This window comes from Ptychodera flava, chromosome 19, assembly GCF_041260155.1.
Source record: "Ptychodera flava strain L36383 chromosome 19, AS_Pfla_20210202, whole genome shotgun sequence".
NCBI classification, from domain to species: domain Eukaryota; kingdom Metazoa; phylum Hemichordata; class Enteropneusta; family Ptychoderidae; genus Ptychodera; species Ptychodera flava.
This window is the reverse complement of record NC_091946.1, coordinates 8546868-8565995: the sequence shown is the minus strand read 5'-3', so window position 1 is coordinate 8565995 and position 19128 is coordinate 8546868. Positions and strand designations below refer to the sequence as shown.

The following is a 19128-nucleotide window of genomic DNA, read 5'->3' as shown; positions in this document are numbered from 1 at the left end:
TTTTCATCGTACACCGACTCACTATCTGCCAAAACAGGAACTGCTCTGGCAGAGACCTTGTCTTGTGATTGTCCGATGCAATCATCATTGTAACTCGATCTTTACCCCAAATACAACGTGTTAGACTCAATCATTCACTTCACACAACCACACACAAAAGTACATCGTACTCACCGATAGTTTGCGAGTGAATGTTTTTTTTATTTCCATGTCAACTGTGTAATTAAGGGTTGTAATACCAACTAATGTTCAGTCTGTGCATAGTCAAGTTCTGTGATCCTCTGCAAACGGCATTCACACATTGTGCTCTCGCCAGCACGCTTGTCTGTACCGTGGGTGACACAGTGGTAACTGGCAAGTGAGGCAACAGTTGATTGTCTCATGAACACGATTGGGACGAGTTACATGGCCTACTATCCGTCCTGCACGTCGACACATCACGCAACTACCTCTTCCGTCCGGATTGCGACCCATTCGATGACTAACTCTTTCCACATTGTTAGGAATGAGACGTGGTGCCGTCAGACTAGTTCCTCTTGGGGACGTTGCCGAGATGAGAAATTACCGATCAGCTGTTTTGCTACTTGGGCGAGAAACATGAGCTGACGTCTGTATCTCGATCCACTTTGACCACATCCATGAATTGATGTCATGTTGTGGAAAGCGTTCATGAGTGCCTTGTTCAGATCGTGGTAAAACTCAGCTCTGTGCCACCGTGGCGATGATCGACCTGGCGTGTAGTAAGCCAGCTGTTGATCGGTCAAGTCAACACCTCTGAAGTACTGATTGTACATTACAGCAACGTTCGGGCATAGTACTTCAATTTGTTCAAAAGCACCGGTTCTTTTATCTTTACATCGGCGCCTTACTAGCGCTTGATTCGTTCTCCGTGCAGAGACTGCCATGCTCATAAATTTCACCATTTTTGTGTCTTTCCAGACACATACTGTCATTGCGCCGTCGTGAAATACCGAGAAACTACCACGTGGCCATCGCTCTTCGTCGTCAGCATCAGGCGGTAAGACTTGTGGATCATACTTTGCGGCATTCTTTACTTCATCGGGTAAGCCTAGGTTGTACATTCTGCAGGTTCCCATGGCAGCAATATTATGCACGTAGAGATGGTCAAACAACAGGGCAGCAGTGTAATATGAGTCCATAATGACATGGTGTCCTAACTCATAGTAAGGTCGAATCAGCCGGGAAACAACTTTCCCAGGTCTATTTCCCCTGAAAACTCGGGGTCATCTGCAGCATCGGATCAAGCGGGTGATGACAGTTATCAGCGACAGGTTGATGGACTTCGTCGTTGAAAACATAACCCGTGGCTGACTCACTGAGAGTGTAAACTCTCATTCCATATTTGTGCGGTTTTGCTGGATTGTAGAGAACATTCTTTGTGCGGCCCCGGTAGGGGATGACTCCTTCGTCAATTGCCAGTTCGCACATCGGGCTCCCGTGCATTCGGCTGTTTGCATTAACTCGATCAATGACATTTCGTACTTTCAACATCCTATCCCGTTTCTCAGTTATTTTTTGGGCTGTATACATGGCTGTGTTACGAGCACAGTAGGGCTGTGTGCTGTAGTTTAAATATCGCATCAGTAGCTTGAAGCGATCACGGGAAAAAGTTCTCTTGACGAAATTATGACCGAAGCAAACATGGTCCGACCAATACAGCTGGATTTCAGGCTGCCAGCAAATTCCGAATAGCACCATCACTACAATGAATGCTCTCATTTCGACAACTGTCGTCGGTGTCCAGGCCAATCTTTGCCGTTCCCTGGCATTTGCCCTTCTCCTCTGTCTAGCGTAACGATTAGTGCATCGGGTAATTAATCTTATCAGATCCTCGTCGAATATTTGCAAAAACCATTCGACTTCTGAAGCATCGTCTGGCAGCGGGTATATAAGCCCCGGCTCTGGACCAATGAACTCCGGTAAAAGATCGAAATTACCAGTTCGTAGGTCTGTGTATGGTCTGTTCACGGTACCACCGGCAATACTCGTTTTGAAGTATTCCTGTCTACGCTCTATCCCCAGCGAAATGTCAACCGTGATGTACCATGATCAACAGGATATTTGATAGTTTTTGATGTTTGACCATGAACTACCATGGTTGGCTATGATATGAGATCACAGTAAGCAGTCAAATACCTTGGTCTATCACAGTTGATCACGGTCTATCATCGCTGATCTGTTCATGATTGTCGGCAACCATGGTCAACCATGTTATTTGATGACTGATTATATTTCTGACCATCGTTATCAATGATAAACTTATTTTATAATGGTTGACCATCGTCCTTGAATGACCAATTTTCTTGATGACCATGTTTTAAATTTTTATTTTGGTTAAATTGTAATATTGCAAAATTCTCTTCAACAAATCATAAAGAATATTTTCAGGCAGAATTTAACACATGTGTCCAACGATGAAGACAACAGGATACCAAATATCATAATCACTCAATAAATAAACAAAATCGAAGTAAGTTATAGGTGGTACGTACTGTAAACTACCACATAATCCTTAAGAAAAAGAAAAGTCAAAGGATTAATGATTTGAGAAATACTATTTTTTGAAAAAAAATTAGATAGGTCAATTTGTGGAATGCACAAATTTATCAAACCATTACCTTGGAATATGTAATAAATGTACTAAAAAACATCATGCATGAAGGTTTTTCTCTGGACATTAATGTTTTTAGCCGTGACGAATTTCAGGAAAAGAAACTACAATTTTTTTGTTTGGTTTACAAGTCATACCACTGAATAGCTGCAATGTAGCCCATGGGCCCTGTTCAAGGTTTTTCTGTGTTGCTGTGTAGCACCGAGCACTAAATAAGGCCATTGCCTCAGTCATGTGTCGATCAGAAAGCGTTACTGTCCTACGTTGATACATGCAAACACATTTAGAAAGGTAATTGGCTTAAAATCTGACTACTCACGATCGGTACTTGCATAATCATACATGTGAGAAGGCCATAGAGGTACACTGACTGATTTATAGTGTATAAAAGTTGGCATAAAAGTAATATACTCTCCCATTCTTGCAAACTAATGTTTGAAAAGGCAGCGGCAGCAGCCAGGAGGTCACAGGTCAAACAGATCATCATGTATTCGAACTTTGACCTTACAACATCACGTGTTGTAAAACAAGACTTCTGATTGGCCAATTTTGCCAAGGTTGCCATTTTGAATTCCAGTGTTGGAATAGGCACGGTCCCTCCACAAAACGATCAAGAAACGCCACCAGTTTCTTTTGTTATAGTCCGGGTTTCGATTGGGCTTTCTGTTGATTTTACTGATGGGGATAATCCCTGATTATCACGCGCGTGGCGGGAGGTGTTAACAGTTACGTGCATAAAATTATCGTAAGCAGAAACTTAATTCTCCCAGAATCCATTCTGATTATTGTCTGCGCATGCGTCTAAAGTCAAAGTTTGTTTACATCTGCCTGTATCTTCCAAGAGAGATCACCATGGAGTCACGCAGAGTGAACTATGTACAAGTTCGGAGACGATTTCGTAAATTTTGACGTATCCCATGTTGATTGGGACTTCATTTTGGAAGATAAAAATCCTGCGTCGACACGTACTGCTGCGAACCCAAGCCTTGCGTGGTCTTCCAATGTCCACAGTGTAGCAACCGATACAATCAGTTTGTATATAAATACCCATCGAGGGGCTGACCACGGTCTCTCGTGGGTAACATACGAAACCTATACACGACATGATTTGTATCTCACTTGATCCTCAATCAGGAAAATCCATGGCAGAGAGTTGGGCGCCCAGGCTTGGGGAGGTCATGTCACCAAAATGTCGCGACACTTGTAGGGTTTCTAGATTCTCTAAATTTGGCGGTCTGAGAATTCGAAAGGTCGACAAAATCAAAACATTGGGTTCGGCAGTAACTTGTGTCTATAAGAAAGAACAGATTCCGTCATGAACCTGATTGCCTACTTTTGAGAAGACTGAACGATCGATAGGGACGCACTTGACACCTCTGAACGATCGATAAAGGAGAAAAAAAGGGGGAAAAACGTTGCACTATTACCATAACGCCAACTCTCAATGGGTCGACGCACGGTCGACGGAGCACCTTGCAAAAACAAGGTCATCGTAAGAGTTCCTTGATTTCGTGCATTGAATTTAGTTGAAAACGATTAAAACTTCAAATCGAACTCTCAAAGTTTGGAACTGAGGAACCATCATGTTAAATCGATATCAAAAGGGAGTTAAGGAAGACATTTTAGGATTTTCCCATGTAATGCAGATACGACTCGTCGATCCCAAGCGACGCCATTTTGTTTTCAGTTGAAAATATAAACGCGGCAAAAAAGACTATTTTCTTGTCGAATTAGGTTTCAAAATAACAACACAACACGATTCCCTATTTTTTTCGAAGTCTTTGCCTTGTAAGGAGGTGCATGACTTACTTTTTTGATGAAAGGTGAAAAAACAAACGGGGGAGTAAAATTCACAGTGTTTCCGAAATGTATGGCGTCGGTCAAGATCACCTCATGGCTAACTCAGCCATAAAATAACATCCAAGATTTCTCGATAGTGACCTAGATCTTTAAGAAACTGTTTTACTCATCTTCTCATGTAGGCACAAAAGTCTTCAAATACATGCGAAATAGTGCAGAAAGATGAAAATAAAGTCGCTTGATTGACTGAAAATCGTAGAATACCGGAGTGGAACCGTGTCACAAGACGCCACTGAAACAAGACGCTAACATGCCTATGATGTCATTCGCTTCCTGTGTCCACCGCAACGCGGACTGTTGCAACTGTGTAGGTGATTAGCACCTTTGAACAAAAGCGTTTCTTGACCGTTTTGTGGAGGGACCGTGAAATAGGTGAGTCTGGATAATCATTCACTCCATTAAGCCACGGTTTTGGGGAGAAATCGCCGATTACTTCTCTCAGTCGACGATGAAGGGAACACAGAAGAGGTTTAGGAGAACAACTGTAATGATTGAAGGACGTTGCCTGCGTTAGACACTTAGAGTGTATGTAAGTTACACTTCGATCAGTGGATGTCCGTTATTTACAGTGTAATGGCCGGCCGTGGACATGTTGAATTTTCCAGCCTTTTCGTGACGTTTCAACTCAGAGTTTGCTACTTTGACACTTTCCACACCTTAGGGGACTATTTCAAACCAACCACTGTTCTTTGAGAAGTTGAGAACATATGGCGACAAGAAGTGATCTCTGTTCATATCTATTATGGATTGGTATGGTACTTATGGTAGCAACTCTACTGCATGCATTGCATAGGAATAACATAGTATAAATCGGACATGATACAGTTTTATTCTCATCTCAGGTGCCGATCGTTCGATGTCTTAGTGATGGAAGAAATGTTTTCGGACTTGATACAACTACTCTCTTTCCAAGTAGTGCGGGTGGTGGCATGGTTTGTACTGTGATTCATTTCTTTTGCAAGTTTTACTGTTCATCAGCTCTTACCATGAAGGACACCACAGACTCAGCTGATCCTGATTTTTACATGTAGCAATTGAACATTGTTTTACCATGATGCCTTGTTTATTTTGGCTGAAACTCAACATCTAATGATAAAACATCAAATCAAAGTTCTCATGTTTTCCATGTACACTTCATTTTCAGGAAAGGCATTTTGAAATATATAAAGTGAAATTTATTTGTCAACAAACTACATGTAACAAAAATTGCAAAGTTTTTGAATAAGTTTTTCATAGTTAAATTTATATATATATATGTGAATTTAACATAACATTTTTTAACTGATCAGTTTCCATTTGATACACATTTTAAATATTGTGATCTGTTGATCTTACCGTTCCAGGTCTTTCAAAGGACAGATTTTGCATTTTTTTGTATATTCCATTATCAGATTGCACTTAGTACGTGTAATCCAAAAAAGATATCAACAAAAGTACCAAGAATTTATAATCATTATTCTTCTAACACTAAATTCAATATTGATATATTTTTATAAACAGTTACATGTACTCGTTAAAAATTTGTGATGTTTCACTTTGTGATGACGTATCTGTATAATCTGTCAAAGCATTTTTAAACAGACAGAATTTTTCAACAGACTTTCATGTATAATTCATTTCCTAAAATGTTGGTTATTCTTTCAACATATATAGGTATGTTTTCTACTAATATTAATATTTTGCATTCAGTATCCAGTATAATAGATCAAAGTACAAACGTTTTTATTTGTATCTAACTAATATTTACAATGAAAACATATATTTAACAGCTCATTTCATGTTGAAACTACAATTATTGTATGTTCATAATAGAAGAGATATTTGTTTTATTGTACAGTAATATATTGTTTTTTTAATGAAACATTTATTGCCTGAGAAGGTTTTTCTTTTACAGTCAAGTGTGATTGAATGTGTCCACTGGAATGAAGATGTGTTGGAAGTATATCCTTTCAACTTTTTCATGGCTGTTCAGACCTTCTGGCATCTGTATACATGACTCCAAGGTGAATTTAGAATCTGCTGCTCCACAAGGTAAACGTATCAAAAGAGTTACTGGGTACTGGGTACATTTATATGTCACTTTAGAAACTATCATTTGTATACAATACAGGGGAAGAAGCAGCACAATGATGTCATGTACCACATGCTGACTGTCAGAATTGCTGTGAAAAAGACAATGTCAGGATTTACAATAATCTGAATACCGTGAAATATTACAGGTAGTGTGTATGCTGTTGTTGAGCCAGCAGTTACCATGCCTTTCATATGAACCCCGCCCCCTAATCTTCATGCACACTCCATACAAACAAACACAATTTAACTTCTACTTCTCTGTGCAAATATATATTTTTTACTATTGCCCAAACTTGGTGCAAAGTTCATAACACTCTTAAAAACCATGGTCACCTGTCATTGACCACGGTGGTGGCTGTGGTTGATCATGATTGACCATGAGTTTTGGCCATGTTTGACCATGTTAGACCATAGTAATTTGTGCCATTTAAAAAACATGGTTGTCTATGGTTGACCGCAGTCATATAGCCATGGCTGCCCATGGTTTTTTGGCAATGGTTGACGATGGTAGACCATAGTAATTTGTGCCATTTAACAAACATGGTCGTCAATGGTTGACCATGAATTAACACGGTACACCATGGTCATATGACCATGAACTAACATGTTAGTTCCTGGTTGACCATGTTCACTTTCGCCTGGGAATTTTCTTGTTGCATCGTGGTTTCTCACTGCTTGTAATATACAAGCGAGAGAAAGAGATGAGCTTTACGAACCAATGTTTGACGTCAGCGGCAACAGATGTGCCATCTAAAATTTCTAATGTTTGCGTACAGTATAAACACTTTGAGGTCACACGAACGGACGCATGTTTCCGGGGCAGAGAAACAGTAAACACCGCCGATGACAAATAACATTCACTCGCACTTCATTTTTCATATGTATTTCCAGCGTTCTCACCAGGCCGCGATTCCGCGACATTCTCGCGTATTTTTCTGTTTTGTCGCAGATTTCTTGGGCGTGTGCGCCAATAGTGGCGCGCCTTTGAAATTATAAACTTTCGTGGTGCCAGCCGTATGGCCGGCCGGCCGTATCATACAGCCAGTACTTTTCACCATGGACGTAAATGATTGACGCGAGTAATTACACTTCCTCGTTGAAACCGACGCAATCTGGAAGCAATACCCGTCAGAGGGCGTACTTAAACCACAGTCACTTGTGATTCGATACATGGCCGATGTGTGATACGTATACCACACAGCGGCCGTCGTATATTGAACCACACGAGACTGTGGTAGTCTGACGCGCTGGACGTGTTCGCCTCGCATACATACCGGTACATGTCCACGGAATTCGCAAAAGCTGGAGGCGTCATGGGCACGATAAATATTTTCATAGGCTACGACAACAATAATCCGAACTACGAAAACACAAGAATGTAAAGCTTGTATATCCCTAAGGAATTACATGAACATTTTTCGAAAACTACGAACTCGAAGCTGGTAGCATTATACTGTGAGTTCCGCATGGCAACCAGGGTCTGGAGGGGCGCAACGTTATAGTGTTCGTGCCGTTGAGATTCAGTGAATTTTTGTTTTCGAAAAATAACGCAACTTTGTCTGAGATAATTTTTAGGTCTTTGCTATGTTTGGAATCATGTATAAACTTCGCGGGAGATACGTGTTGTGTGATGTTATCAGGCATTTGCTCCGTTCCTCGCCCACGCGACCTAGTAACTACGACTGGAAATGATTGACAATTTGCCCACTGCCGACTGATGATTTTATTCCAAAAGTAGTTCAGAGGTTTTAATGTGGAATAGTTGGAGGAAAGTTCTGTTATTATGCAAAAAATTATCAATTCTTGGCTTGCGCATGTGATAAGTATATTATTCCAGCGAACTCATACGTGAGAACATGGACGTCTTTTTCCCATGCTTCGATCAATTGACAAAATTTGTAGCCTTGGCTGGCGACCAAAATTTCACGTCAAAAGTTGATGATTGTTTACAAACATCATAGGGATATGTTTCCTGATCTAAATAGATACCATAGCACTGACTTGGCCTGTTCCTTCTGCCGACTGTGAAAGGGGGTTTAGTGTGCAAAAAACGTAACTAATGACAGAAATCAACTTGGAGCTGAATGGCTGGACACTCTAGCAACTACTGTTATGGTAGAGGGCCCCGAAATGGACTTTCACACTGGAAAGAACGAAAGTCCCGTAGACTTTTCATTAAGAGGCACTGATATTCAATATCAGTTGATATGTTTACCGAATGTTTACAAAAAAGTTGTTAAGCTGAATGAGTTGTTGCGTCCTTTATTTTTTCCATGCATAGAATAATCGGTTCGTATTTGCAGTTTGACTTTTTAAACATATTTTATTATTTATATATTGTCTCACAAAAATCATCCATTGTCCCGCTTTTTTTTGGTCAGCGGGACAAAATGTCCGACAATTTTTTTTTTCTGGTGAGAACACTGTATTTCATGATTATATGCAGATATTAAATTCATGAAATGCATTTTTTCTTTGATATGTAAATAGCGAACACCCAAGGTTGCTACACATTGAGGTATTTTCTCACTTTGCCCAATATTTCATGCATCGTTCTCGAGAGAACAGATCGTCTGGTTATTGATAAAAACCAGATGTTTGCGCGAACCGACGGCTGAGCGAGGTCGTGCAAACCTTAGTAGAAAGGAAGCAGTCGCCGCAGTGTTAAATAATTTCCCTGACAAAACTTGCTATATCTCTAACATGTAAGTAACCAGAATTGTTCATTACCCTCAGTGCAGTGAGCTTGATTTACAATAAGACAAGCCTCAGAATTGTCAATTCAAGATGTTCATGTGACAGATAATTATGCTTTTGTTCAGATTTACAGTTGAATAACTTCAGAGAATGAAATTATGCAATGAATCATTTTTATCTCTGAGAATATTTCTGAACACTGAAACTGCTTTTTGACGGGACAGATACTTATGAAAATACATGACCCCACCCCTGAGCTGTTTGAAAAATACATGACCCCCCCCCCCCTTGCAGTTTTCAAATTTGAGGTGACCCCCTCGATTTTGCCGGTCCACTTCCGGCGATAATACTGAACACCCCCTAAACCAAAAATGGGAAGTTGGCCTGTAAGCACTGTCGAGGAGATTTCTAGCGAAAAGTCTACCATCGTCACTAGAAGACCAGTCCACAGTCAAAGGTAACAATTAATAAGACAAAGAACTTTTGTGTGAAGTGAACTTAACTGAACTTGCCATGAACACTGTCATTAAGGGAACCGGACTTGCTTTTTCATGACCTTTGAATTTCCGGAAAATTTCTGTGTGCAGAAAATTTTCACAATCTTTTTGTTTAAGTGTTTAATTAATCTTTTAGTATACACAGGAAGACACACCCTGTTGATGCAAAAGACTGTAAGTACTAATATAAACATCTATTGAAACAAAATCTTAAAGATCTAAAGATAGCTTGTTTTTCTGGGGTGAACGCCCCTTAACTAAGTACCTGTGTAAATCGTACGACAGGAAATCTGCATTTCTGTAATTGTACAATAGTGTATCTTTCCATTTGCGGCAAAAAGCAAAGATAAGAAGTCATGGGAAATACTAGCATTCGATTAAGAAATTTACACTAGCTGGGTGGGGTCAACACAACAGGTGGTTGATACCATTGCATTCTAGGGGTGACCAGGTAAGTGTATATCATTTACTACAGCTGTGTACGAGGGGTGCTATCGAGTGAGTGATCTTATGTCCGATAGTGAGACTGAAGTAAGTTTTCCCAGTATGACAGAAAGCCAAGGCCAGACAGTTGAGACAGAGCCTAATGATGAGTATGGAACAACAAGTAGTTTAAGTGGAAAAGAATACATTGAAAACCTATTGCATCAAAAAGAATTTTTTAAGCTAAATTGGATTTACATAGACAAGAGAAGGCAAATCACACAGAGCGTTTAGAATTGGAACGGATGCGTATAAATGAAGTCAAAGAAAAGCACGAACGAGAACTGCAGGCTGAAAGAGAAAAACGCGAGCAGGAATTGCAGGCAGACAGGGAACAGTGTGCACACAATTTGAAAATGAAAGAACTTGAGTTAAAAGCAAAGGAAAATTCGCATGACGCGGATCGTGAGTTCAATGATTGGACTGCTAAACTCCCTCAGTTCAAAGAAGGTGACAATGTTGACACACATTTGCGTACATTCGAGAGGCTAGCTCGAACGTACAGTTGGCCTAAGAGGATTTGGCCAAAGAAGTAAGCTCCGACTCTCGTTGGTAAGGCCCAGGAGGCATATTCTAGGTTGAAAGAAGATGAAGCCCTGGATTATGATAAGTTCAAGGTGGCCATACTTTGGAAATATGACCTCACGAGAGAGTCATACAGTGTTTAATTTAGCGCTTACAAACATACAGACAAAGAGACATTCTGTATGTGGGGTGATATTGTTGCAGATACTTTTGACCGCTAGATGGAAACAAGTGAGATTCGGTCCTTAAGTGATGGCGGAAAATATGAACGGGTATGTGAATTATTAATAATGGAGCAATTAGTTGAGGGCATGCTAAAACAAATGCAAACATGGGTGAAGGAAAACGGATCGGGAAAACTATAAAGAATTGATACAACTTGGTGAGACATATAAATCTGCTCATTCTGGCGCTGCTAGCGATCAGACTGGGCGGAAGTGGGGTTTCAAAAGTTTTAACAATAAAAAAACAACAGCCAAGAGTGAGGAAAAGAAGTCTGATAACTCATTCCAGAGCAGCGAGAAGTCAAAGCCCTCAGCTGCATGTTAAACTTGTGGGAAAACTGGTCATTTGCCAAGAAATTGTCCCGAACAAAATACAGGTTCACCAAAGACAAAGGTCGTTGGCCATGTCAGAAGTCAGGATGACAAAGACTATTACATTCGGGCTGAATTTGGTAATGAGTATCTGCTTGGGAGATATCCTTACGTTGGGTGTTTAGACGGTAAACCAGTGAGTATTCAGGGTGACATGGGTTGTTGTCAAATCTTGGTAAAGCCAGGGGTCGTAAAACAATCTAACCATTTGCCTGGAGAGACTTGCAATATTAGTTTTGCACACGAAACAGTGCACAAGGCGCCTGTTGTCAAAGCCCACATCCAAAGTGAAATTTTCACTTTACCTTTCATAAGGGTGTGTGGAAAGGTATACCCAAGGACGTTCTGCTAGGTGAGGACGCACTTGCCTTGCAGGATCGTCATGCGTTAGTGGTCAAAAATGTCAAAAGAAAGCGCAGGATGAGCACGAGGCTATAATTAAGGGAAATGAAATGGCGTCTGGCGTGAAAGCAATACCTTTGAGGAATTGCCGACTCTCAGTGAAGCGGAAAAACGTGATGATGACTTCGATGAGGAGGTAGAATCATCTGATGAAAGTTACAGCACTTCAGAACACATTGACAAGGTCAAAGAAATCCAAGAGGTAAATGGGTCACGTGACAGAAACACAATGATTCACTAGGTATCTACAGATTTTTGATTAGGACAATTCAAACAAATGTGAAGCAGATGATGTAAACAGTGGGAGTGAGTGGAATGATACCTCCCATTATGCATCAGCCCCTGATGAACCGTTTGATGAGAATTCATCAGATCCGAGTGACATCAGTGATGACGAGGAAAGTGATGACATCAATTCTAAAGTGTCCAAGAATATTTCCACTCTGGATTAAAATGTCAGCAGGAATATGCTGAAATATTAAGGTTAGATAGGGATAAGTTAAGACAACTTCAATCGGCTGATCCTACTCTTGCAAAGGTGCAAAAGCATGCAGATGCAAATCAATCGTTGGAAAATCAAACTGGATTTTTCTTGCATGAGAAATTATTGTATCGCAAGTGGATTTCTTCACTTAAGGTACGTGAAATTAGACAAATTGCAGTACCTGCGGAATGCGCTGCTAGGAGTGTCACATGGCATACCTCTGTCAGGACATCTTGGCATTGAAAAGACTAAACAAAGGTTGCTACAATACTATTACCGGCCCAGTATTTTCAAGGATATTGCAGAATACTGCAGGACTTGTGGTCCATGTCAAGCATCTGCAAAACAGACAGCATCTGAGAAAGCTCCTCTTGTTTCGATGCCTATTCTAAATATATCGTTCGAGTTATGGTTATTGTCGTAGGTCTCTTGAAAAGAACTCGATGCAGATATCTTTTTTAGTGATTGTGGATTATGCAACTCGGTATCCCAATGCCTTGGCTATCCCAGACCTGGAAACCAAAACTGTTGTGATGGCATTGATCGAAGTTTTTAGTCGTATGGGACCACCTGGTGAAATTTTGACAGACTAGGATACAAACTTCACGTCGCGTCTTATGACTGATATGTGTGCTGAGTTGAATATCTCAAAGATCTATCTATCTATCTCAAAGAACTATCCCATGTGGATTATTTTAAAGGTTTAACAACACTCCAAGGCTATGTTACAACGTTTTGTAGCAGAAGACCAAAAGAGCGATATTTGCCGTAACTTCTTTTTGCGTACAGAGAAGTACCGCAAGTGAGTACCGGTTTCTCACCTTTGGAGCTAATGTATGGATGTAGTATAAGGGGACCACTCACTGTGATCAAGGGTCAGTTGACTGAGAAAAGTTCACAGGAGAAAAAAATAGTGCAATACGTACGAACAATGCGAGAAAGGCTTGTCGACATGAGAAACATTTTCAAGAAGATCATTGAAAAAGCCCAGGCACGACAAAAGAGCTGGTATGATTGGGGAGCAAGGACACGTTCTTTTGAGAACAGTGATAAAGTACTTGTGAATGTACTCTTACCTTCCTCCTCGCAAGGTTGAGTGCTTTGTAGCAAGGACCATTTACTGTTGTGAGGCAAGTCTCAAACGTTGACTACGAAATTGAGCGAGATGGCCATAGAAAACCTAAGCGTGTTTATCATATCAACATGCTGAGAGCATGGAAAGAGAGAAACAAACCCAGTGCATTTTGTTGACACTGTTGAAGCTGTGTGCAAAAGGACATAGAAAACTCTATGTACTATACGCTGGAGGATCAGAGCAAAGAGACTTGGAGAGGTGTAGTAATTGCTGATTCTGTAACTGCAGATTGGCGTGCGGAACTGTACGCTCACTGCAAGAGTACAGTGATGTTTTAACTGACATACATAGTTGTACTGATCAGGTAGAACACGATGTGATAACTACTGACAAAACGCCAATTTATCAGAAGCCATATCGTCTACCAAAGGCAGATAAACAGACTGTGAAAGAGGAACTTCAGAAAATGCTGAAAGCTGGAACTCTTACAGAATCAAAGAAGCCCTATGCCTCTCCGATTGTCTTACTTCAAAAAACAGATTGGAGTAAGATTCTGTGTAAACTTTAGCAAACTGAATCAGGTTACAATATCTGACGCATATCCTATGCCTACACCAGATGAGTTGTTTGAGGAAATCAGTGGATCGAATTATTTGTGAGGTAAATAATAGTGGAATAGACATCACTAAAGGTGAACGCCAACCTTTATTCGGTGAACATGACGTTACAAAAAACCCCTGAAAATACAATTGAAATAAATAAATCTCTCGTACATAGAACAAATATTTACCACTATCGGAAAGCTTACAAAAGAAAATACAGTTTCTTGAAAAGTTTCTTGAAAGTTCAAACGTATACGAACAATATATTGCAAATAGAATTTGAGGGTGTGAACAAATACGGACGCCACGACGTCAAGTCCAAGTGACACGTCACCTTCGTATTCACAAATTTACCGACCGTGGAAAATTATAAAGGTGGAAATATTTCATGACAAAGTTAGCGTCTTACCTCAACTAATAATTCATGCTGCACACCTTGGTGGCAGTGAGGTTTCTTTTATTGGTTACGGTGCTAGAAGTGGAAAAATAAAACCTATGGCAGATAACGTTAATGCTGTTGTCAATTATCCAACCCCAGTGACAAAGCGTGACATCAGACTTTTTTGGATTGGCAGGATACTACGGGAAGTTTATCTCAAATTTCACTGACATTGCGACCCAAATGCCTGAGCTGACGTGTAAATATAGCCAAGCCATTGTTCAATGGACTCAGAGCTGTGAGGATGCTTTCCAGAAGCTGAAAGATGCTTTAATAGCATCATCACCAGTTTCAGCGGTTCCAGACTATAATGAACCGTTTGTGGTGCAGAGAGACATGTCTGACCATGGTATTGTGCAGTTTTGTGACAGCATGAGGATCCAGGAGAAACTCCTCAGGGAGAGAAGTTACCCAACTATAGAAAAAGAGTGTTTATCACTCACCATCGTTTAGGCTTTGGAAGCCTTGAATTCTTACTTGCACGGGAGGGAAATTACAGTTCAAACAGATCAAAATCCAAGGGTTTGGTTAGACAAACGTGAAGTAAAAATTAACGTTGTTGCCATGGAGGTTAATACTGCGAGAGTGTCAATTTAAGATTCAGTACAAAAAGGACAGCGAAAATACAAGTGCAGACGCATTGTCGCGAATGCAGAGCTCGGACGTACGTAGTGTGTGAAGGTGCATGAATGATGTAGTGAAGGGACTGTAGTGACCTGATGTATATTGTTTTCAAAAATGCTCATTGACTTTTCAACACCAATAGTAATGGTGTTTGCCCTGGTTGCTATACCGACTTAGACAGTAGTTTTGGTTTTTTTGTCATGTACTTTTTTTAGATTAAGTAGTATTAGCATTGTATTATTTCATTTTAAATTTTGCTGATTTTCTGAATGATTTTGCCGTACTAGTGATGTAGACTCCCTGTCTCCATCAAAATAAGGAGGGAGGAATGTGACATAGTGTCATGTCATTATTATTCATGAGCTGTCATTACTATTCATGAGGGCATGTATATCTGTCTTGGCCCACGTGTACTCAAGTCAGTCTCCAGCTTAGCATCACTCTATGTACGTAGCCTAGTATATAGTGAAACAAAGTAGCATCTTAGATAATAACACTTGCTGCCTCCCTCAAGTCGTCTTTACACCCCTTCGGCATTGGAATACCAGCCTTGCCGGCCCAAACATGCTACCACGTAACTGACAATACCATCATAACTTTGATTATACAACATATATATAATATATATATATATATATATATATATATATATATTTGTTTTCAAATGTAACACTAATAATCTGTGCATTTTAGGACTTTAAACTATTGATATACATGCACTTGTTAGACTAGGGTCGTTAGAAGTACATGTGTGTGCAAGAAATTTGATTTTTTAATTTCACCAAAATGTTGAGTCAATGTTTATGTACAAGGACACTATGGATAATATTTCCAATAAAAAAACTAGCTAAATATGTGTATTTATAGATGTTTGATAATTGACTTTCAAGTACTCGATTAGACGACGATGGTTACAAGTTGATGTGTGTGTAAGAAATTTGATTTTGGAAAATTTGTTGAAATGTTTATTCACTATACATTGGAGTCGATTAGAAAACTATGAATAGTTTTTTCACTATACTAAACAATGAAACCTGTGCTTTTAAAGGTGTTTGACAATTTATACGAATGTACTTGATTGACAAAGTGTGTTTGAAAGTTCAGATGTTGACAATAATTTTGAGGTAGTAATTTCATCTTAAAGTATTATTTTACTTTTCACGGCAGTCTAAAGATAACTGTTAAATGTATTACCCGACAAAACAAAAGAAACAAAAGTAATTGTTCATTGCCCTCAGTGGGCTTGATTTACTAGAAGACAAGACACAGAATTGCCAAGGCAAGATGTTCATATGACAGAAAATTATACTTTTATTCAGATTTATAGTTAAATTGCTTCAGAGAATGAAATCTTGGAGCGGATGATTTTTATTTCCCAGAATATTTTTGAACAACGAAAGTGCTTTTTGATGGATTGATATTAAATTTTAAGTGACCCACCTCTGATCTATTTGAAAAATACATAACCTCATTTGTAGTTTTCAAATTTAATTAAAATGTACCCTGGATCTGCGTGCCAAATCCCGGCCATAATGATTGAACGCTCACTTAATCTTTAAAAACCTTATTCTCCAGAACCAATACACAGTTTCAAATGAAATTTGACTCATGTTATCCTTAGTCTGATTAATTTGAAATTTGTTAAATCCATACATATCAGTCACGTGGTTTGGCGGGCATATTGGATTATCAAGAAACTTCAATTTAATCTTTAAAAATCTGCTAATCCATAATCAATTCATCACTTCTTTTTGAACTTCACTTGTATCATATTTTGTTTTTTGTTACGCGAGAAAGAGCGATGAACTCAGGGACATTCTTAGAGATAAAATTATGACAAAATAAAACTAAGTCAAGGGATTAAGTACAAACTGTAAAAGTTTACAGTGTACATATCTCAGCAGGGACGGCACAGAGCTCTCGAGTTGAGTCAGGCACCAAGACAAAGTGAACAGTCATTTGGCTTTCTTGCAGGCTTAAGAGCAAAGTCCACAGTAGTGCAAAGTCCACAGTATAAACCCAGCGTAGCAGTGAAGGTCTTAAAAAATCTTGAAATTAGTTCTGTTTGAGTGATCCAAAAGTCTTGAAGTAACACGTCAGACACAAAATCCCTAATCTCTGACTGAAAACTGTGCCGGCTCCAAATTTACACTCAAAAGTTATATGAGAGAACAATGTAGAACCTCTATTGATATGCCTATCACTGCTCTAAAAATATTTTGCACTTGTGACTAATTGAATTTCTAGAGAGTTCAAACATGACTAATTGAATTTAAAGTCATGAAGGACAATGACCTAAGAACGTTCGAGATTAATTAAACTCAGGTCATGAGTGTGAGGGGAATGACCTACATAACAGTGTGTACGTTCAATTTTGTGAAAATATTTCAATTGGCCATATGTTTGGCAGCTATATAATGGTTTTAGTGAAAACGTAAGATTAAAAGCCACTGTTACAACTCATGTACAAAACATCTTGTGATAGATGTGCGCATTGTCCCCTGAGACGCATGTGTAAATATCCTGTGTTGACATGCATCTTGAGCAGAAAACCTGCAGGAATATTTAGAGCCGTCTGCACAGAGTCCTTTTTATTAATGTCGTGTGTATGTCCATTATTACATATGTACCACAGTCTATGGCAACGAAATAAAGATAGCATTTTCAACAAAGGTCTCCCAACAGAAAAAAATAATACCCACTCAACAATATGTATATTTAAAAACCTAGGGATAAATTTCAGTTTTCACTGCGTGTTTCAGTTTCTCTTGGTCATTATGATCGGTAATAATAAAAATCATAATAAAAAATTGGTTTTAACCGCCCATTTTCCTAAAGCATATTTGACAGAGCTTGGCAAACTGGTCACGTGTCATTAAATAATTTTTTAGCGAAGGTGGTATTTTCACGCTATTTTATGTAAATTAGTAAGCAAGCAGAACTACTTTCTGTTTGTAAATATTGTCGTCTGCTCCTGTTTTGAGATTGCCGATGGAAGAACTAATTACTACGACTGGCAGAATGTATGTATTTTGAACATTTGGCCTCAGAATTTTACTACCCTGAAGACATTTCTGTATCTTCATCTTTTGAAGAGGATAAGACAGTGGCTGCAACAAACGCAAAAGCCAATGAGCCAGAGCCGCACCAGCAACCGTTCTACGTGGAATACCACTGTGTATGCAAGATTTGCTAAAGTTTTGACAGACGATGTCAGTGTCCTTGTTAGTACTCAGAAGAATAAAAACACCGAAATGAAAACAATGCAGGAAGTCACAGAATTCGAAGAATGGCGACAATCAATGACAACCGAAATCCACTGTATTGAAGATGTACCACCACCCGAACTCGATCCGTTGGTCGGAAGATTTTACCTCGGTGTACGGAAAAAGACCCGCAAGGAGTACGAGCCGGACTCAATCTCCAGTTACCAAAACTCGATTGATCGGTATTTGCGGAATATCAACTACGGATATAGCATAATCCGAGATGAGGTGTTTCAGAAAAGCCGTGACGCCCTGGCAGCTAAACGGAAACAACCGAAGGCGACAGGAAACCGTAATGTGCCAAGGAAATCGCCGGCTATTACCGAAGACCATGAAAAAGCGTTAGTGGAAGCCTGTCAACTCGGTATAAACAGTCCGAACGCTGTCCTAAATACTATCTGGCTAAACAACACCAAGCTCTTTAGCCTGCGGGGAAGTGACGAGCACAGGCAAATGAAGTGGGGAGATGTATCGGTAGCAAGAGCTGAAAACGGTGAATATCTCGTCTATAACGAGCGGTTGACAAAGACAAGGCGCGGCAACCCGGCAACACCCGTAAGTTTGCCCCGAGAGCCTACGCAAGCCCATCAAAACCGCAGACTTGCCCCGTCACCGTCTATAAAGTTTACACGAAATGAAGACCCGAGGCCATGAATTTCGATGACACACCATTCAATCTTGGATAGAATATGTTACATCTACTCTTGAAAGGGGAATATGGTTTTGGAATCAACCGATGGATGTTAATAAATTAAACACGGTTATGAAATCCATGGCAAACGCAGCCAGCCTCTCGGACAAACTCAGCAATCACAGCGTGAGAAAAGCATGCGTGCAACGATTGCTCGACGCCGGTGTTCCTCCCATCACAGA

The 19128-nt window shown here is 39.8% G+C and overlaps 2 protein-coding genes across 2 annotated transcripts; both read left to right on the top strand.

Moving 5' to 3' along the window:
* Positions 1–9633: 9633 nt before the first annotated feature.
* On the top strand, positions 9634–12217 carry LOC139118871 (PH domain-containing protein DDB_G0287875-like). The gene is made up of 3 exons (XM_070682389.1): positions 9634–9719; positions 10445–10692; positions 12054–12217. Exons 1-3 carry the CDS (start codon positions 9634–9636, stop codon positions 12215–12217), a joined length of 498 nt encoding a protein of 165 aa, XP_070538490.1.
* A 5903-nt stretch (positions 12218–18120) lies between these two features.
* Positions 18121–18909, top strand: LOC139118870 (uncharacterized protein KIAA1958-like). The gene has a single exon (XM_070682387.1). It carries the CDS (start codon positions 18121–18123, stop codon positions 18907–18909), a length of 789 nt encoding a protein of 262 aa, XP_070538488.1.
* Positions 18910–19128: the final 219 nt, after the last annotated feature.